Source organism: Oryza brachyantha, chromosome 4, assembly GCF_000231095.2.
Source record: "Oryza brachyantha chromosome 4, ObraRS2, whole genome shotgun sequence".
NCBI classification, from domain to species: Eukaryota; Viridiplantae; Streptophyta; class Magnoliopsida; order Poales; family Poaceae; genus Oryza; species Oryza brachyantha.
This window is the reverse complement of record NC_023166.2, coordinates 12,633,150-12,655,067: the sequence shown is the minus strand read 5'-3', so window position 1 is coordinate 12,655,067 and position 21,918 is coordinate 12,633,150. Positions and strand designations below refer to the sequence as shown.

At 38.0% G+C, this 21,918-nt stretch overlaps 1 protein-coding gene, 1 long non-coding RNA gene and 1 pseudogene across 2 annotated transcripts; 2 read left to right on the top strand and 1 right to left on the bottom strand.

The window, feature by feature from the left end:
• Window positions 1-557: 557 nt before the first annotated feature.
• On the bottom strand, window positions 558-6,717 carry LOC121054252. Its single transcript, XR_005811676.1, has 3 exons — window positions 6,566-6,717; window positions 1,402-1,517; window positions 558-909 (listed from the first exon to the last, which is right to left on the bottom strand). It is a non-coding gene; the product is annotated as an uncharacterized LOC121054252 (long non-coding RNA).
• Window positions 647-6,041, top strand: LOC102705814 (annotated as a pseudogene).
• Window positions 6,718-10,067: 3,350 nt separating the features above from the next.
• Window positions 10,068-16,739, top strand: LOC102720512 (beta-glucosidase 10-like). Its single transcript, XM_006652341.3, has 13 exons — window positions 10,068-10,255; window positions 12,362-12,431; window positions 12,543-12,601; window positions 12,837-12,912; window positions 13,112-13,189; window positions 13,627-13,714; window positions 14,188-14,512; window positions 14,852-14,967; window positions 15,037-15,254; window positions 15,679-15,710; window positions 15,810-15,912; window positions 16,143-16,251; window positions 16,338-16,739. The coding sequence occupies exons 1-13, from the start codon at window positions 10,112-10,114 to the stop codon at window positions 16,504-16,506; spliced, it is 1,587 nt and encodes a 528-aa protein (XP_006652404.2). The 5' UTR covers window positions 10,068-10,111; the 3' UTR covers window positions 16,507-16,739.
• Window positions 16,740-21,918: the final 5,179 nt, after the last annotated feature.

Sequence of the window (21,918 nt, the reverse complement as noted above, 5' to 3'; positions counted from 1 at the left end):
ACGTAGATGTTGGCAATTTCTATAGACATATTTGCATAATAAATAAGATAAATGGTTAAATAAAGAGTCAAAAGTTATCCATACCAAATTTTTTTAAAAAAAGCCTGAGGGAATATCCAAGCCCGTGGGAGTATCTGGTGGAGATGCACAACTGCTGTAACTGAATATGAACAAGTTGCCGGTAGAAAAGGACCACAGCCAACCTTACTGTTTCGCTAAAATTAAACACAAACGAAAAGGTTTATTAATAATTAGAAAATAATTTATGGGTAAATTTTTATACATGTGTTCAAAGCAGTCTAAAAGTAAATGATGAAAAATAAACTATGATGAAAACATAACAAAATCAACTGTATTAAAAATTAAATTTTTGTTTATATACATGAATATAAGTGAAAACATGGGGACTAGCTATCTACAAGATAAGCCGTGGGGCAGGTGTTCAGGTAGTGCCATAGGTTCATGGAGGAGGATGTAAGGGACTGCTAACTGTACACGCAACCGACCAGATGATGCAACATACAAATGATATTTTCGTGCCAAGCGAGATACAGATATACAAAAATCCATCGCTATCAGCAATATTGCATTGCTTGGTGAGTAGTCCTCATGGTATGGTAGTCCACACAAATCCAACAAGATGCCAATGCAAGTCGCTATTTATGGGGACGCTATGTTGAGCCGCTTGTCTTCAGATATCCATCACTCTCTCTGTTGCAGGGTCACACTTCAGATGGCGTTTCCTGGGGCGGTGGTGGTGTCCGGTGGTCGTCTTCTCCTCCTCCTCCTGGCTGTCGCCAGCGTCGACGCCGGCGAGCTGCCGCCGATCAGCCGGAGAAGCTTCCCCAAGGACTTCATCTTCGGGACATCCTCTTCGTCCTATCAGGTCAGGCTTCCACCTTATTTTTCCTACAAGAAATCAAGAACGCTTTGATGAGAGTCATAGAAGTGCCGCCTAAGCTAGATTCTTGCAAGAACATCAGTTGGAACAGGCTGCTATTTTCAAAAGACAAGTTGGAGCAGACTATGCATGTAACACATGAAAAAGATAAGAGCAATTTTACAGTACTTGAGTAGGTACTGAGAGGTTTTTAGTGTAAAATTTAATACCTCCTGATATCTAGGTACCAACAGATATCAAAATTTTACACTGAAAATTTGGTAACTCCTGATACCTTCTTAAGACCGTAAAATTGTTTAAAAGATAAACCGTGCAGCTTCTGTACTTCAAAGATGTAGGTAGCCGGCAAATGATGGTACTGAGTAATGTTCAAATTACTCTTAAAATGGTTCTCGGATTTCGGTGTAGCTAGGAATTGTAGGCCTAATCCAAATCCAATAAGCATTCAGTAGTGAATTAACCGTTTCTCGTCACTAAGTGATCTGTTTCGGGCCTGTAACCTGAAGAATTGGTCGTTGCTTCACGCATGATGCAGTATGAGGGTGGCGCAGCGGAAGGGGGCAGAGGACCGAGCATCTGGGACACCTTCACGCATCAGTATCCAGGCACTGTTTAACTGCAAATGACAAGAAAGAATAGGCAATGAGGCATAATTTTGGATTGACAATTTCCTAATTTGGCAGATAAAATTGCTGACAAAAGCAACGGGGATGTGGCTGATGACACCTACCATCTCTGTATAAGCAATTAGCATTTCCGGGTAGTTGTCCATGCCGTTTTTAGAGGACTTTTTGTAAGGAGCTTAAATATAAACTGCATGTTTGTGTTAGTTTCTCTATTAAACATACTGCCTGCCAGTGTTTGCCACAATCTCTTCAGAGTTCAATTATAAGCTTTTCTAAATGGGCTAAATTAGTACTTGCATTCTGAGGGCCTGACCACCAAAAAACTGCAGGAAGATGTGTGCATGATGAAAGAGATGGGAATGGATGCATACAGGTTCTCCATCTCATGGTCAAGAATTCTTCCAAGTGTGTATCCTTATCTTTCAAAACCAATATATATAATGCAATGTCATACACCTAATAAAAAAGAACTTATCTGAAGATATTCTATTTTCTGTTCTAAGTGCAACATTTTGCATATCTTTTTCAATCTACAAGGTGATCCCACCAGGCGTTAAATCTAATTGTCATGGCAGATGGAAGTCTGAGCGGTGGAGTCAACAGAGAAGGCATCAACTACTACAACAAATTGATCAATGAGCTATTATTGAAAGGTATGCATGTCTAGTCTTCACTATTTAGATTCAAGTTCAGTGGCTTAATGCCACTTGTGACAACCATTAGCTCCATCCCTTGCTACGCCAGATTTCCTTTTTCAAAATGCAAAATAATCTTATACATTTGCAGGGGTTCAACCATTTGTTACCCTTTTCCATTATGATGCACCTCAGGCACTTGAAGATAAGTATAAAGGATTTCTTAGCCTGAATATCATGTAAGTCAATAATTTATCAGTACCTTTTGCTGCTTAAATATATCGCTAGTTAAATCTGAAAATGTTAAATTGGGAACTCACAAGTCAGTAAGATACATGTGTGTAATGGTAACAGCATGATATTTTTTCCATAAATACTAGGGACTATGCTACATACCTCATTTAAAAAATAGTGTCAACGTCATCAATTCAGTGGGTAAACATGCTTCTCCAATGTTTCTGGATTCATTGTTTACGCATCTTGTGTATTTTGCAAGTAGTATTTCCTTCTGTTTTTACCATTATTTAAATATATATGGAAAAAACGTGCATTGCACGTGCACGTTTACTAGTATTAATCAAAAGACCCAATAATTAAACGTCAAAAGATTTTGGGGGCCCCTTCCCATTTTCTTTGTCAATATTGTTTATTGTGATCTGTGAAAGGGGATGTTGGGTCAGGTTTTGCTTTGGACAGGATTTAACATCAGTTTACATTGACACCACCCATATTAGTGCTACCTTCCTATAGCCTTTTCAGCTAGAACATCTTAATGTTATTTTCCATGAAAAAGTGCTAATGTTATTGACAGGGAAGAACTATTGCAGAAATGATTATAAGGAGTATGCTGAAATCTGCTTCAGAGAGTTTGGTGACCGGGTGAAATATTGGATCACCTTCAATGAACCTTGGATGTTCTGCTCTAAGGGCTATGCATCTGGCACCTATGCACCAGGACGGTGTTCCCCCTGGGAGATGGGAAAATGCAGTGTTGGAGATTCAAGAAGGGAGCCTTATATTGCATGTCATCATCAACTACTTGCCCATGCAGAAACTGTTCGTTTGTACAAAGAGAAATATCAGTTCACTGATGAAGCTATCAGGCAGTCGCAGTTCATCCGTGATAACAATTTAAAACGAAGATCCACGAAGTTAAGTTTAATAATCCAAAATTATTTATTGCTTGGCATTTTGTTTCAGCTGGCCCCTGATGGTACAGTTTGTTTGTACAGACATTAGCTTGTACTACCTCCATCCCAAATATAGTCATTTCTAGATTATTTAGCAGAGATTAAGGTTGAGAAAAAAAGACTAGAGTATCCTTAATAATGAGGAATGAATAAGGGTAAGAGAGTAGGTGGGGGATAAAATAGAAAGAATCTTGAATATGAAGTGATTAATGGGACAAGTAGTACTATGAATAGTGCTAGAAATGCTTATATTTTTGGACAAGATTCAAAGGAAACAGAGAAATCTTAGAATTCTAACAACTAAAGCCAAAAAAAGGCCCTTGATCTCAATGTGCCCTAGTAACAGAGGTTAAAATAGGTCAGAAATAACTTATTTATTATGCAAAGCCCTAAAAAGTTGAGGAAAAAAAAAAGAAATCCTGGAAATTCTCGTATAAAAACGAAATATTATGCCTTAATCTTGGCGCGCCCTAATACGGTCTGGATCTGTTGGTTAGGTTAGAGATATATTATTTTGTTATTTACATACTAAAATTTAATGAAAAACCCTTAGAGTCGATAAGAAAACTAAAATTCTAAAAAAAGTGAAAATTGCCAATTAAGTTATTTTCAAATGCAAACACATATAGGTATCCAACAACACATGAACACAAATGTCCAAGGAAGTTGAGATCAACCAAGATATAAAATAAAATTTGCAAGTAAGCATTATGATAGCTACCTGTGCAGGTAACTTGGCAAACTAATTATGTTATTAACTGCAGCGCTATTTTATATCCTGCATATCATGAAATGGATTCCTATTCGATATACAGACATATGATGATATGAATATTCTAGTCTATTGATATATTCAGAGCTTCTGCAGTGTACTACATAATGTATGTTCAAGGCCTTATAATTTGAACATGATTGTTATACATATGCATTTGTTGTTGGTATTGTTTTAGGGAACAACAAAAGCCCTGAGCATGCATGCACATTGAATGCTTAGTAGCAGTCAAAAGGATTTGGTTCAGCACTAATACCATCACACATCACACAATGAACAATAAAGATCCTTGTTAAATGCAGGCCTTACAAAAGGGGAAGATTGGAATAATTGTGAACTCTCAGTGGTATGTTCCATTGTCCCAATCCAAATCCAGCAAGAGCGCAGCAAAACGTGTTCTAGACTTTGTGCTTGGATGGTAAATTCTTTGTTACACATAAATTTCATCATTAGGAGACTGGATTCTAACTATGAAATCCCTTCTAGGCTTATGGATCCCCTCATTAGAGGAGATTACCCCCTAAACATGAGAAATTTGGTTGGAAATCGCTTGCCAGAGTTCACCAAGGAACAATCTGAAATGGTCAAGGGTGCATTCGATTTCATTGGACTTAACTACTACTCTTCAAGTTATGCCGAAGATGTTCCTCCATCATATGGCCTTAACAGCAGCTACAATACTGATTTCCAAGCTAGGATTACTGGTGAGTCAACATATACATGGATCAGTGTACTTTGTACATTTGAACCATGAAAAACAAATATATGGCAAGTACCCGACACAACATATATATCCTAAAAAGGACAGAATTTGGTCAGCTCATAGCATCGCCTTTGCAGCATTGTCAATTCCCTATGCTCAAAAAGTGTGGATTAAGTTCCATGAGTGCCCCTGCTTTAGTTGCATGCCTGAGTGCTTAAAGAGAATATAATGGCTATGATTAGTCCAGTCATTTTCAATCTCTCTTTTATTGTGCGTGAAGACAAAATATATATATACCTACATGTTCAAACATGGGGTGCTCCACATCATCTCATCATGAATATTTGATTTTTCGTTTGGATAAATGCATTTTGCGGGCTTTTATGCTACTATATGCTAACTTTGCCCAATTATGCCAGGTAGTCGAAACGGAACTCCCATCGGTCCTCAGGTGATCTACATGTTTGTTATCCACAGAACAAAGTATTAGTAAAACAATTGATCAGGTGACATGATTAAACGCTATATTTGTAGGCTGCTTCATCTTGGCTTCATATCTACCCTCAAGGGTTCCGTGAACTGTTGCTTTATATTAAGGAGAACTATGGAAATCCTACCATCTACATTACTGAAAATGGTATGTTCAAATACATCTAGGTCATGCAATTTCTCAGCATCTGTTCAAACCATTCTACTTCACATCTATTGATTCTTTCTATTTTTCAATCTACCATTCTAGCCAACAGTGCACATAGGGCTTGAATATTCTCCTTCCTCCTAGTTATGTAAGAAAAAGGAATTCTCCTCTTCTAAGAGTGAATGACCTTACTGATTCTTTGTGCATCTCAAGGCGTCGATGAAGTCAATAATAAGACCATGCCACTCAAGGAATCCCTGAACGATGACACCAGGGTAGAATACCATCACAAGCATCTCCAGTCACTGCTACGTGCTATGAGGTCTGAACATCTATTCATACACTCAGCTTGTCAGTAGACAACTTAGGATGCTAGTTTAACAGTGCACTATTCCATATGCCCCTACAGAGATGGAGCCAACGTGAGGGGGTACTTTGCGTGGTCTCTGCTTGACAACTTCGAGTGGGCAGACGGCTACACGCTTCAGTTCGGGATAAACTACGTGGATTACAATGATGGGTTGAAGAGTTCCCCAAGAAATCGGCCCATTGGTTCAAGAAGTTCCTCAGGAAATAAATGAAACAGGGATAGAAACAGAAAAGAGTTACACGCAACACCATTCTCATTGAACATGGAAACACTATATATATGTTAAATGAAATTAGTTGGACTGAACGAATCTGGCTCTTATTGCATATCTGGATCTATCCCTTTAACTACAGAAAATGGCCATGCATTTTTTTTAATCCAAAAGGGATAATCTAACAAAAGCTAGACATGAGAAGCTCTTATAACTATATTATTGTATTTGAAGGATTACGCAACGTATATGGGGAAAAAACATGTACCTAGTTGTGGTGTTAAGGAGGCATGTACGCCCATGTTTATGCTCCACAATGCCTACCACGAACTCGAAATTGGCTTATCAGCCCTATTCAACTAAACATTAAAAGTAAAATATGACAAGTAATTCATGTTTTCTCTAAGAAAAAAACAAAATAATTACGCCAAAATCGGGGATTCTGTGAAACCAATGCCCCCCAAACACTCTGCCATTGTGAAATTTACTCAATGCACACGAGAGGGTACTGAAGGCTCACCTAGAAGGATGAGGGAGGGACTGATGAGGCTGAAATGGCCAGATTCGGAGCTCGCTCGCCTGGGAAGCAGCCGCTGTATCAGATGGCGCCATTCCGTCGTCTCCGGTTGGGTCGTCGACGCGGCCGGCCTTCTTATCCGATGGGGGTTGCAGCGGCCGGCCGCGCGGATCATCTGCGCCCGGGATCACGAAGCTGGTCGAGCAAAAGTAAGCTGTGGGGGGGGGGAGCTGGACGGAGGAGGGCGACGAGCAATGGCGCCGCCGCTCGCCGCCGGAGCAGAGCGCGGCGGCCGCCAGCTCAGCGGGACGTCACTACTACGGTATGGAGTAAATGCTCAATTGTATACTGCTAGTTTCAAACGGGCCCATTTGTAGCCCAGCACTCAATTTCTTGGCCCATAATTTCCACCAATTTATGGCCTACAACTAGGCTTCCCAAACATGGATTTTGTTGTTTATGTATTTATTTTAAAAAAAATATTTACAAAAAAGTATATTTTCATTTCATGTATTACAGTTCTATGCCCTAACCCTAACATCCACTGGGAGTTGTTATGAAAACACCTGCCTAGAAAACATTTTATGTGACATGACATACGGTCATTAGGATAGGATGATAGAGTTAGAACGACGTAATTGTCATTTTGCAAGCGGGCCATGCCACCCTTGAGTATCTCTAGGAGAATGCTAATATCTAACTCTCAAAAACTCAGTATTGGGATCATCTAAAAAGATTTTGGGTCCAAAAATTACCCTTTCCTCCGAGAGAAGCCCTAAAATTGAATCTTACAATTTGTTGGTTAGCCACGTGGACATAATTGGACACATGTTCCTGAGTGCTTGAGCCATGGATGACACAACAATTTGCGCCACCTGGAGCTAATTAATTAATTAGCTAATCGTTTAGTCAATCTAAGAAGGAGAAACTAGATTGCAGATGATTATTGCTGAACCCAAACTCAAATCACAGGCGCACACATGCATCCCCCACACACATCATCAGATCCCCATGGCTCGGAAATGCAGACCAACGTGGTTGGAGTTGGCACAAGAAGAAAATATGGGATTTTTCAGATTGGGGATGCCGTCAGGATACCTAAATTTGGTTCATGGAACATGGATATTTGGGAATGCTAAAAAATTAGGAGCTGCTTTGGGCAACTGTTAGAGAGATATTTTTAATCTAGGATGTCATATTTACTTTTTGGAACTCTTATTGAACTGCTTTTGAGATGCTCTAAAGAGCATTTTCAGCTGGCAAGGGCACCTGCAAAAGGATGGTTTATAGTTAGCAGATCGATTGTATTCTAACACCCAAACGTTTATTTTATTTGTAGATAAAAAACATCGTAGGCTGCAAAATTATCATCGCGTCGTAGTTCCACATGTAACTCCCTTCGTTTGTACTCCCACACAAAATAAATTAACACCTAATGATTCATTTGAGATGTTGAATTATGTAGACTTGGTGAGATGACATTGGTGTGAATTGTGCTTCTGCAGTTGAAAAAAAATTAGAAAATGGATTGAAACCTAGCCTCTATATTGAAGCCGAATATATATAACCAACAACATGTAAGGGTACTTAGACCTGACCCCTTATAAAAATGCTGGATAAAACAAGTTAAATATAACTAATAAATGATAAGTGGAACAGCTAAAAAGGACTCGTCACTCGTGCATGAGAAAAAAAAAGATTATTTGGTGAGGGATTTTAAGATCCTCGAAAGTACTGGAGTACAATATTTGAACCCACCATCCAAATTTGTTAAAGATAAGGGTTTTTTTATCATTCTTGAAAAATACCTCAAAGTACAAAGAATCTTAGTAAAAAAATTTGATACCTCAAGGTACCACACTTTTTACACTAAAAATATGGTACCTTGAGGTACTTTTTCAAAGATGTTAAAAAAGCTCTAAATATAATGGATGCAGATAGAACTAAACACCCTCGTCTTTTTATTTCTGCTTACCCTTATAACAAAAATTTTAAATTTTTATCTTTAAATTTACAGTTAATTTTTAAATTTTTTCAGTAAAGTTTTTTTTATCTTTGGTTTTTATATCGCAAAGAATATTGTGTATATAGTAAAAATGTAAGACAAACAGCGTGTAGACGTTTAGTAGAAGTTTCCTTTGGAGATTTTTGTCTTTTTTAAGAGAATCTGAACCACCTTCTTCCGGTGACAACAGTGCATTATGAACCCTGATATTTTTCATCGATGATAGGTACGGCAGTGATTTGTGTTCATCCAAATAATGTTTGCAGTAACTCCACGACAAGACTGGGTCGTTGGCACGTCCATAGGTGATTGTTTAGTTTTTTCATCACATATTTATAAAAAAAATAGATTATGAATAATTTTTTATGTATATATTATTAGCGATTTAAAAGTTATGACTAGAAAATAAACTTTAGAAAAAACCACAAAATAAACTTTAAATTTAAGGCTATATATTTAAATTTTGGCTCGTAAGTACAACATAAGTAAAAGATAAAAGCGTATATTTGTCAAAATCGCAATAAACTGTTTCCTTTTGCGCTGACACCGACGACCATGGTTTAAATTAACGATGGGCTTGTAAAGATATTGGGCGCGTTCACAAGTGCAGGTTGCATTGGACTAATTAGCGCACACACCAGACAAGAAAAAGTCATTAGCGTAGTTAATCGAGTATTAGTTATTACAAACTTAGAAATATAATTAATCTGCGCCATGGTTGAGCAAAGAGTTCCACTCCGCTGCGTGTGCACATCCTGGCCTGCAAAACACAAGGATACGATCCGATGACGTACTTGCGTATTGTATTATTGTTCCTGCACTCAGCTTTCATCAAATTAAATGCCACGGCTTAAAAACTAAATTTGAGCATATCTCATGGTCTTGTTCCTCCTGTGGATAACGTTTCCTTTTCATATCGATCCGAAAAATTGCATGACAAATTCAGCTAGTTGCTCTCTGGGTTGTGCGGAGATAGCCAAATCATAACCAATTGACACCCCATCTTTTTTTTCTTCTTTCCTCTCCTTTTTCACGTAAGTATAAATAAGACATGATATTAATTTCTATAGCTCATTTAGATCTCACTTATTTTACTTGCTCTGGGATGCCACTCACGTTAAACAAGAAAGATCCGGCAATTGAGCGCATAACCTGCTTTTTTTTTCAGTCTTCGTTCTTAGATTACTAGATATATATTTATATAACTTTTTTTTAAATGTGTTGTTTAGCTTTTAAAAACACACGGTAATGCAGAGACATATATACTGTCGTCTAACGTTTGGTTAACACGATGGTGCACATCGAAGTCGACGATTCACTGAATTATTTCCGAATTTGGTCTGACTAGTCCTCCTGAGGATGGGTCTCTGTCATGTCAGGTCACTCTTGCCACCATCATTCCGCTGTTCACAGCCAGGTCCAGATACGATGGCATTCTGCAGCTCCGTCACTATAAAAACGGGAGGAGCCGTTGAGCCGTCACCAAATCCATAGCTGCTATTTTGTGTTGTGGAGCACACTTCTTCACTTGACATCGTCGACACATGGCGATGGTGATGTCCAGTGGTCTTGTCGTCGTCGTCCTCCTGGCCGTCGCCTGCGATGGCGCCGGCGAGCTGCCGCCGGCGATCAGCCGGAGAAGCTTCCCCAAGGGGTTCATCTTCGGGACGTCCTCGTCGTCCTATCAGGTCAAGCTTCCACCGATCCACGGCGCCCTTCCTTGCAGCGGTGTAACCCGGATTTTTATTCGAGCGGTGCAACTTACCTAGTTTATTTAATTATCATTAATATAATATATATAATTAAGATATAAAACTAATTAAAATTTTATTTTACATATATTAATAAAATATATTTCACTCTTATATATATTAATAAAATATATTTTACTCTTCCCCAAGGGGTTCATCTTCTGCTCTCTTTTAACAGAAAATACAAACTATATACATATCATTCACATGAGATTTAACAGCGTCTATACTTATACTTTCTGTTGAGTATGACCACATATATATATATATATATATGTATATATATATATATATGTATATATATATATATACATACATGCACTTAAACTGAATTTTTTAGATGGTCCTGAGACCACCCTCTATCTCCGCCAATGCTTCCTAGGAGATATTAAGAAACACTTTGATGAAAGCGGCCGCCTATAGTAACTACTAAATTCTCTCAAGGACATGGTCACAAGTTGAAACGACGGCGGGTGCATACACATGCTCACATGAAAAACATATATGAGGGAATCTAGATAAAGTGGCACGGTGACCCGTACATATTGCGCAACTAGATTTAAGATTGTATAGCAGGTTCAACAAATATTCTTCAATAGTTAGAATATGCATGTTTTATTAATGTAATGATTTGAAAGCTAAAGTTTATATTTATACGTAAGTAGATGAAATATAATATCGCATCCATCCTTAAATATAAAGGATGTAGGGATGAATGTGGACAAACACTTAACATAATTAATATTCTTCTCACACGAAATGGTTGATGTGTTTGTTTTGTATATTTTGATGCTAAATCAACCTAAAATTTCAACATACCTTACTGAAAATGTCTCACTCATTGCCAATTCTAGTGCAACATTAGTTTCGAAATCTCCTCAACAATATTACTCCCTCTATTTTTTATTTGATGCTATTGATTTTTAGATCCACATTTAACCATTTGTCTAATTAAAAATTATATAATTATTAATTATTTTGTTATAATTTAATTTATTATTAAAGTAATTTTAAGAATAACTTATAATTTTGTATATTTGCAAAATAAAATTAAATAAGACGAACTGTTAGATGTAGATCTAAAAGCAGGGGGAGAATTTTATATATTTGCAAAATAAAATTAAATAAGACGAACCGTTAAATGTAGATCTAAAACCAGGGGAGAGATTAAGGTCCTGTACGGTAACGATGCTACCTAAAAACATTAATACTATTTAACTATTTGAAAGCGTAGTTGTCTACTCCATCTCCCTTCCAATATGCAGCACGCTCCCTCCCAGAGAAAACCAGGAAAAAAACATTTGTTTCCTACTCAAGATCCCAACGTCAGCACATTCTCAATAGACTCATGAAACAGTCAATTTTCTATCACAACCATATAAAAAATTAAGGTCCTCTTTTTACATAGTTGACGTTCATTCTCTTTATAGCGGCTTATTAAAGTAACTATCTCACTAATCATACTGTCTCATTTTTGTTGTTATTTATTGGTATATATAGAAAAATCTCTCAGTGGATGACCCTGACATTCTACCATGTAAATATCAATAACTTCTCTATAATCATATTTTTAATGTTTTACCGACATCAAAGATGATACACGTATGTTGCTATATCTCTTTTCTATATTTGTCATCTTCCTCCTTATCATGTTAATAACTTTATATTCTCCCGAAAGGGATATTCTTCCATGTTTGATCGATCAACTTCATGGATGGATGTAAGTAACCAGCAAACGATTGATACTAATAATGCTCAAATTACTCAAAAAAAATTCTCGAATTAGTATGTACTCCCTCCATTCCACACTTACTGAGCTTATCTAGATTCATTAATATATCAATGTATATGTTTTATACGTGTGTCTAGATTCATCAGCACATAAATGAATCTAAGCAAACCTCGAAAGTCTTATAATGCGGAACGGTTGGAATAACTAGAAATTCTCAGATTAATCCTATAACAAGCATTTTCAGTACATTAGCTGCTTCTAATCACGACGTGTTTCGGATCTGAAACCTGAAGAATTGGCCGTTGATGCAGTACGAGGGTGGCGCCGCGGAGGGGGGCAGAGGACCAAGCATCTGGGACACCTTCACGCATCAGCATCCAGGCATGTTAACTGTAATTGACAAGAAAGAAAAGGCATTGAGATATTGTTTTTGAATTGACAATCATGTTCCCTCGAAAAAAAATTTGAATTGACGATTCTCCAATTTGGCAGAAAAAATCGCTGATAAAAGCAACGGGGATGTGGCTGACAACACCTACCATCTCTACAAGGTATTAGCAGCAATAGCATTTTCAAGTAGCTGCGCTGACCATTTTTGGTGGACTTTTAGTATGGATTTTAATTAAACATGCACTCCATGTTTCGGTTAGTTTCTTTGTTTCTATCGGATATAAAAACATTTTGCATGGCAGTTTGCCTCTGCCACAGTCGCTTCAGAGATCAATTATAAGGTTCCTTCAGAAGGACTAATTTAGTACTCAGTACTCACATCCTGAAATATTGCAGGAAGATGTGCGCATGATGAAGGAGCTGGGAATGGATGCATACAGGTTCTCCATCTCATGGTCAAGAATTCTTCCAAGTGCGTGATCATATCTATCAGAACTGATACATATATATATATATATAATGCTTAATGCACAGTTGCATACTGTCATACACCTGATAAAAACTGACCATTTCTGAAGATACTCTCTTTTTTTTCCAAGTACAATCTGTTGCTTATCTTTTTCAACATTCAAGGTGACTCACAAGGAGTTAAAATATCACTGTCATGGCAGATGGAAGTCTGAGCGGTGGAGTCAACACAGAAGGCGTCAACTACTACAATAATTTGATCAATGAATTATTATTGAAAGGTATGCATATCTAGTCCTCAATGTTTACTTTCAAGTTCAGTGGCTAGATGCAACTTGTAACAACCATTAGCCTCATCCCTTGCTACGCCAGATTTCCTTTTTCAAGATGAAAAATAATCTTATATATATCGGTCAAAAAAAATCTATACTCCTATAAAAACACCATAACGGTAGTAGCAATGAATATGCTACCCCACCAAGTACCGTTATAGTTTTTACATATTACCCTGAACTTTTTAATATCACATAATAACTAAATCCAAATAGATAGTCACATATAAAATTAGATTAAGGCGAGTATTCTCTATGGCAAAAAAGTTGGGCGACATATTTCATGATAAATATGCTTTTATTTATTTTAGGAAATATTATGATGTTTTTTTTTCCTTTTATCCGTAGCAAAGCAAGGAAATTTAGCTAGTCTTATACATTTGCAGGGGTTCAACCATTTGTTACCATTTTCCATTATGATACACCTCAGGCACTGGAAGATAAATATAAAGGATTTCTTAGCCCTAATATCATGTAAGTCAACAATTCTTCAGATCACTTTGCTGCTTAAATATATCAGAAGTTTAATCTGGAAAGGTTAAATTGGGAATTAAGTCAACTAACCATGTTAATAAACACAACTCAGTAAGATAGGATAGTGTAATGGTAAGCCTACAGGTGAATAACTGTTTCCACAAATACTAGGGACCGTGCTACATACTTCAATTAAAATTATTGTCAACATCGTCGTGCATATCAATTAAAATACCCAGTATTTCAATATCAGTAGCTTTTGGAGTTCACTTCCCCTTTTTCTTTGTGAATAGTGTTTACTGCAATATAAGGAAGGGGAAGTTAGGGACAGGTTTTGCTTGGCAGAACATAAGCCCAGTTTACACTGGCACTACCCACATTAATGCTCCCTTCCTATAGTCTTTTCAGCTAAAAAATCTTAATGCTACTTAAGAAAAGTTGTTAAAGTTACCGACTCTGAAGAACTGCTGCAGAAATGACTATAAGGACTATGCTGAAATCTGCTTCAAAGAGTTTGGTGACCGTGTGAAACATTGGATCACCTTCAATGAGCCCTGGATCTTCTGCTCTTATGGCTATGCATCTGGCATCTCGGCACCAGGCCGGTGTTCACCCTGGGAGATGGGGAAATGCAGTGTTGGAGATTCAGGAAGGGAGCCCTACACTGCATGCCATCATCAATTACTTGCCCATGCGGAAACTGTTCGGTTGTACAAAGAGAAATATCAGTTCACTGATGAAGCTGTCAGGCAGTCACAGTTCATCCCTGGTAATGATTTAAATCGAAGATCGACAAAGGTAAGATTCATTATTCACGATTATTTATAGCTTGACATTCAGTTTTAGCTGTGTCCTGGTGGTATAGTTTGTCAGTACAAAACATTGCCCATATCCTGAATATCATGATATATCCAAGGCTTCTGCCATTTACTACATAATGTTCAAATTATAATACGAACCTGATTGTTATTATAGATATGCATTTGTTGTTAGTATTGTTATAAGGAACAACAAAAACCCTGACCATGCATGCACGTTGAATGCTTAGTAGTATTAATTATGTTTGAAAGGATTTGGGTTCAGCACTCGAACCGTTACACCCTGATCAATGAACGATACAATGCTTGTCAAATGCAGGCCTTACAAAGGGGGAAGATTGGAATAGTTGTGGATTCACAGTGGTATGTTCCCTTGTCCCAATCCAAATCCAACAAGGATGCAGCTAGACGTGTTCTAGACTTCGTGCTTGGATGGTAAATTCTTTGTGCCCCAAATAATCTCATCATTAGGAGTGAAGATTCTAACTATGCAATCTCTTCTAGGATTATGGATCCTCTCGTTAGAGGAGACTACCCCCTAATCATGAGAGAATTGGTTAAAAATCGCTTGCCAAAGTTTACAAAAGAACAATCTGTAATGATCAAGGGTGCATTTGATTTCATTGGACTTAACTACTACTCTTCAAGCTATGTCTATAATGTTCCTCCATCGTATGGCCTTAGCAACAGCTACAATACTGATATCCAAGCTAAGATTACAGGTGAGTCAACATATTCATGGATCAGTCTACTTCTTCTGTACATTTGAACCATGAATACAATATGGCAAGTGCCCAACACAGCATATCAAAAGAAGTATAAAATTTGGGTAGTTCATAGCATAACCTCTGCAGCATTGTCAATTGCCATTTTATTCGGAAAAGTGGAATTCATGCTCCATGAGTATCCCTGCTTTCTTTGCACAGTGAAATGAATGTGGAGTGCTTCAATCGAATATAATGGCTATGATTACTCTGGCCATTTTCAATATACGTTTAATGTGTGTGAAGACAGAAAATACAGCCGACATTTTCAAACATGAGGGTATTCCACATTATATCATCATGAATATTTGACAACATGTTTAGATATATGTATCTAATATCTTTTAATGCTACCTGTGTTAACCTTGCCCAATTGTGCTAGGTAAGCGAAATGGAACTCTCATTGGTCCTCAGGTGATCTAGATCTAGAACTTTGTTATTGACAGAAAAAACTATTAGTAAAATAAATTGATCAGTTGACAAGATTAAACTCTATAAATAATTTGTCTGTAGGCTGCTTCGCCTTGGCTTTATATCTACCCTCAAGGGCTCCGTGAACTGTTGCTTTATATTAAGGAGAACTATGGGAATCCTACCATCTACATTACTGAGAATGGTAGGTTGCAATAAACATATAGCCCTGCAATTTCTCAGCATATATTTGTTCAAACGGACAAACCAGTGCTACTATAAGTCTATAACACCTATTGGTTATATTTTTCCAATATAACCAGTGGTGCATATAGGGCTTGAAAATTTTTCTTTCCCTAGCTTTACAAAAAAAAAAAAAGGTATTCTCCTCTTCTATAAGCAAATGAATCTTACTTATTCTTTTACATCACAAAGGTGTTGATGAAGTCAATAATAAGTCCATGCCACTTAAGGAAGCCCTGAAGGATGATACCAGGATAGAATACTATCACAAGCACCTTCTCGCCCTGCTAAGTGCTATGAGGTCAGAACATCCATTCAGACACTCAGTTATCAGTGGACAACTTAAGATGCTATTTAACAATGCATTATTCTATTATGCCTCCATAGGGATGGAGCAAATGTGAAGGGGTACTTTGCATGGTCGCTGCTTGACAATTTTGAGTTTACAAGCGGCTACACAGTTCGGTTTGGGATAAACTTTGTGGATTACAATGATGGGATGAAGAGATACCCCAAGAACTCGGCCCATTGGTTCAAGAAGTTCCTCCAGAAATGAAATGAGGATGAAAACAGTTGCACACAGTGCCTTTCTTGTTGAGCATCGGAATAGTATATATGTTACATGAGTTAAATTCATAGATTTAGTCTAGTAAACAAATTTCGCTCTTAATGTTTGTCTGAATTTATCTCTTAACTATATGTACATAACTTGGAAATGAATAAAAATACAAATGGGTACGTATGTTTGTATCCAAAAGGGAATGATCTAATGAAAGCTAGACATGAGAAATTGCGTCCAACACTTCCCCCGTATTTTAATCGATGACGCTGTGGACTTTTTGTTATATGTTTGACCGTTTGTCTTATTCGGAAAATTTGTGTAATTTTCATTTATTTTGTATTGATTAGATTCATTACTAAATATATTTAAATTGCAGCTTAGGTTTCGTATATTTGCATATTTTTAAAATAAGAGAATGTGTGATGAAAAGTTAACGCATCCTCTATTGAAATAGAGAGGGGTAGCATTTAAGGATTAGACAATGTACAGCCAAAAATCATGCAGTGTTGTGATACAAGGAGAAAAGTGTGTCCACAATGCCTACAGCCTACAGGCTAAAGGCTACCGAGCACACGAAATTGTCTTGTTAAAAGAATTCAAGTAACTAAATAAATACTAAAAGCAACAAATGACAGGAGATTCAGGTTCGCATGTCTGCTACTGCTAGCTCAAGCATCAAAAATAAATGGTTGGCATCTCCATGCGCATTGGGTACCGGAGGTTGGAGACTCACCTGGAAGCACAAGAAGGGGATTGAGAGGTCGCCCCATGTGGTAGCTGGTGGCGCCGCGCTTCTCCGATGTGGTGGCGGGTCGTACAACAGACCATAGCTGGGAGAGGAGCGGGGAGTGTGTGTGTGGGGGGGGGACAGGAGCGGCCGGAAATGAGGGGCGGTAGGAGTAGCAATGGCGCCGCGCGGCGGCGGCCGGATCGCGGAGGGGAGAGGAGGAGGAGAGGCCGGCTTTCGTCGTCTCCACAGGCGTAACGTAATGGGCTCAATCGTACGAATTTCAGTATGAAAACTGGCCCACCTCAGCAGTGTGTATTGCAAAATGGCTAAAACGCATATTTATAAATAAAAATAATTTATAAATAAAACTTTTATATACTACTCTAAGTGATCTACTAGAAGTTAATCATGTAAAATAAACTCCCGTAAAAAAACCCCTCCAAAATCAGATCTAAACTTTGGTTTATAAGAATAAACATAAACGAAAAGATTAACTAACAGTCTATTCATTCCTCTCTTTTAAAATATAATCGTCTTAACAGATTTAAAATTTTATAATTTATGTATTGTAGAGCCAATCAAATGTTAGGAAATAATAAATTCAAAATTTAAAAATTAACTACTAAAATATTTAAAAGATAATATTTTGATATATCTTTAGTCTATGCTAAATAATATATAAAGAATTATAGTATAATTATACTTTAGGACGATGATAGTATAATGTAAAACCTACATTATTATAATTTTCTATAATTGGATAAGCTCTTGCACCGATGTTTTTATATAGTATTGGATGAATAACGATCCGCTGCTCTTATGTACTCCAAAACAACTACCCAGCTCAGCGTCTATTACTCCTAAAATATTCGAGGACATTTTAAACTTTAGCCTTACAAATACGAGCCTCTAATAATTCAAAGAAACAAATAGTTTAGACTTTAGTAATCGTAAATACAAACGAACAGGTCCTTGGCCCAACATAGATAATTTATGGGCCCATAAATTTGCACTGGGTTTAGGCCCGTTAGCAGGCTACCAAATAGGCCAATTATAGGGATCCAGCTATAAAACCAGGTGATTGTTTGCAGAAAATCGAGTGTTATTTTATCACATATAAAATAGATGTTTTATTTCTCACTTAAAATATTTCAACTATGAAAGGATGAAACACTATTAAATCACACTTGTAAATTTTTTTTCTTGAGGGTATGAAACATTTAGTTTTTTGATATGATATTGATCTTTGATGTTTCACTCCTATTAGAAAAATGTTTCACCACTACGTCAAAAAGTATTTCAATGCATTAAAACATTTAAACATAATTAAATTATGAATTAAAACATTTACATATGAAACATCATTCATCATCGACCGATGAAACATCAATATATTTGTATAAAATTAAAGACAAAGCATGAGACACTAAAAAATAATATTTTCATATAAATATAACCATATTTGATATTTCTTAAAAGAATTAATTGTAACAAACACAGTGATATAATCAAATCGTTGATCAGACTAATAGTTTACAAGGAAAATATATTTAAATATTTATCAATATCGTGCAGGTTGTTGAGAAGCTGCAGCCTTTGCATGCAGAAGTTATGAAGTAGTGGCATACTGTGCCATGCATGCAGAGGAGTGAAGGAGAGAGAAATGGGGAGGTGATACGGGCATCCGATTTTTCATTTAGAATTGGATGTTGGCATTATCGTAATTATAGTGCTTCATCAAAACGATTGTATACTTGTATGGGACAGTGAATCAGTGCTTCTCTGGTAGTTTACAGGAGTCCTAGTAGTTTGATGTCTTTGACATCTTGATGATATATAGATTAGTCAGAAAGCTCAACATAGGATGTTTGTTGAAATAAACAAATAACGTAAGAGAGATGTTGGTGTATCCAAGATTTTTATTATGGATGGTCCAACTTACATATTTTTTAAATTATCATAAATATTACATACAATATATACAAAAGAAATATGACATACATATAAATATAAAATTAATAAAAAATATATGTTGCATATGTTAATAAATAATGTTTTTCTGATTTTTATTTTTTTTCTTACCCTAACTTGCTTTGCTGTGGATGAAAATGAATTATGCATGTGTTAATATGTAAATGGTGAGATTTTTCAAATAATTTTATCCTTATAGATAGTTTTGCATAGTAAATCTGTATTCTATAGCTAAAATAATATATTGATAACATGTAAAACGACTTCTTAAAATTAAAATAAACTAGTTGGTAAAAAAAAACATTCACCACCAACGTCACCGTCTTCTTTTAAAGAGCTATAGACATATAAGGCTCAAGCTAAGCTGATGTACGTTTTTCAATGGTGAATCCATAACCACCCTTTCGATCCGCCCAGAGAGATTTCCCTTAACAAATCAAGTGACTCGAACTTAAGCTTAAGCAAGGCCCCCGGAATACAAAGGCATTGGATAAACCATAACACGGAAAGCATGATTCCGATATATTCCCAAACCAAACATCACCTAGGATACACACGGGCGACGCGCCCAAAAAATGAAACGAGCATCCGACCAGCATCCCGGCGGCATATCTCCTGCTGATCTCTCTCGCCGCCGCCGCCGCCCGCCGCGCGCCGTCCCGATCGACAGCTACGTACGCGGCGGCTTCGTCCCGCGCGCTCCGCCGCGTCCCCTGCATCGCGTCCAAAAGCACGCGCCAACGAGTCTCGGTGTGCACGACGCACCTGCATACGCGTTGCGTGGCTTGGCTTGGCTGCGTCCATGTCCATATCGATCATCGATTTCGAGCAGTTCATACTCTTGACGGTTTTTTTTTTGCCTGGTCTAAGATGCGAACTCGATGCTTGTAATATGCCGTGATTGGGGTGCTAATTAATTTCGTGGTGTTTCATTCGGAGAAGGCGTCCCTTTGGTTTGGACGACAGTGGCAAATGCTTCGTGAGATTTTTTTTTCGCTTCTTCTCATGTTTATAAGCTAAGTTTAAATTTTCAACATTAAATTTAAAGTTAATTTTAGAGTTTTTCATCCAAGTTTATTTTTTAACTTGATTTTTAAACCGTCAGGAATATGTATATAAAAGTTTTATTAAGAAATTATTTTTTATTAATAAATATATCGTTTGACACCCGTTTCTTGTCTGTTTGGCCCTTGCAAATTAAGGTTCATTTCTATATATCTCGGTGTCAGCTAATGGTAGGGCAATTGCTCATGGGAGGAAGCAGGACAATTAAGAATGTGTGCATGTGTGTCAAAGCAATCCAGACTTCTAGAGTGCAAAATATGTTAATGCCGAATGGTTACACGGAAAGTACGGTAGCATGGTGGTTGTACTAATCATTAGATGCTTCATGGAGAACATCGAGATTATCATCTAATAAATTAACTCATTTTTATGTTCGCGTCTCTGTACGTAGCTAGCTAGAGAGAGTCTACGAGAGCTAAGATCCTGTGTCTTTTGTTCTTTGTTTATGCCAACGCATCAATTTTGTCGCCACGTCCGTATTCGGTAGCGTCTGGTGGGACGTACGTACGTGTACGTATCTAGCAGACGACGACTACTTCTTCTAACACGGAAAAAAAAAAAAAGAGTACCAGCGGAGACCACAACCTCCCGACCGACCGGCCGGTAATTCCCGTGGAGCACGAAGAATATACGCGGCCGTCGCCTCGGCGGTAACAATGATGGAGCAGCGGCCGCGCCGCGCCCCGAGCCGAGCCGCGGCGGCCAGCGTTGTCGCGACGCCCCCGGACGCGGGCGGGGGAATCTGGCCAGCATAAATACCTGCCGCCATGAGGGTCACCGCGGCCGGCGCCCGACCCGACCCGGGGGAGTGGAGGCAGGCAGGCTACGGTGGGAGCTGCCACTCGGCGCGCCAACGCGTCGCCTGCTCTGCTGCTGCCCGGAGCGCGGACGCCCCATCGATCTCGGCGTCGGAGTCGGAGGAGGAGGAGAAGGTACGAGTTTCCCCCGCATGCCCGGCCGATTGCTTCGGCATTGCGCTGCGCTGTATTGAGTTTGGTGGTGTCGTTTAACCGAGCCGGAGATGCGATCGTTTGGTCCGAGGCGAGTGCTGCCTGAAAATATGAGTTCTTCTTCCTCCTCCTTCTCCTCCTTCCTATGGGCCATGGAGCGTTCTTCATGGGTGCAACCGTGCAAAATGCAATGTCAGTATGCCAAGCATTATATGACTGAACCTGTCATTTGTGAATCTTCGGTAGCATGATGTATGGCCCCTCTGCTTACTCAAGCTCTTTCTTGGCTATCTATCTTATCCTAGATGATTTGATCAATGTACAGCTGCTTCTTTGATGATTGTGCCTGGGATCCAGTTGTGTTAGCCCTGAACTTCGTTTTGTCTTATAATTCGCTGAAATTGCAAGACTGTCGCTTGGGTTTGTCGATCAGGACTCTATCATGCTTATGCTTGGGTTCGTTCGATATTGTCATGCATGTGAAATAAATGGAAATTTTGATCATTGTTTGTTTACCATGAATGGCACTCAACATAGCATAATTTCTTCGTCGTGGTGAGCAAGTACGACATTTTGTTCCTTAATGTTGTCCTCTGTTCATATCCTGTAAATCTGCCTGCCAAACTTGTTTTTAGACAGCTATGTTTAGGGAAATTATTTTTCCGAGCTTGCTAGACTTTTTATACATGG

Excerpts from the sequence above, each read along its gene's own strand:
- LOC102720512 (XM_006652341.3), top strand. The coding sequence starts at position 10,112 with ATGGCGATGGTGATGTCCAGTGGTCTTGTCGTCGTCGTCCTCCTGGCC. Across the intron at positions 10,256-12,361 it reads CGTCCTCGTCGTCCTATCAG|TACGAGGGTGGCGCCGCGGA; the intron begins GTCAAGCTTCCA and ends CCGTTGATGCAG. Across the intron at positions 12,913-13,111 it reads ATGGTCAAGAATTCTTCCAA|ATGGAAGTCTGAGCGGTGGA; the intron begins GTGCGTGATCAT and ends CTGTCATGGCAG.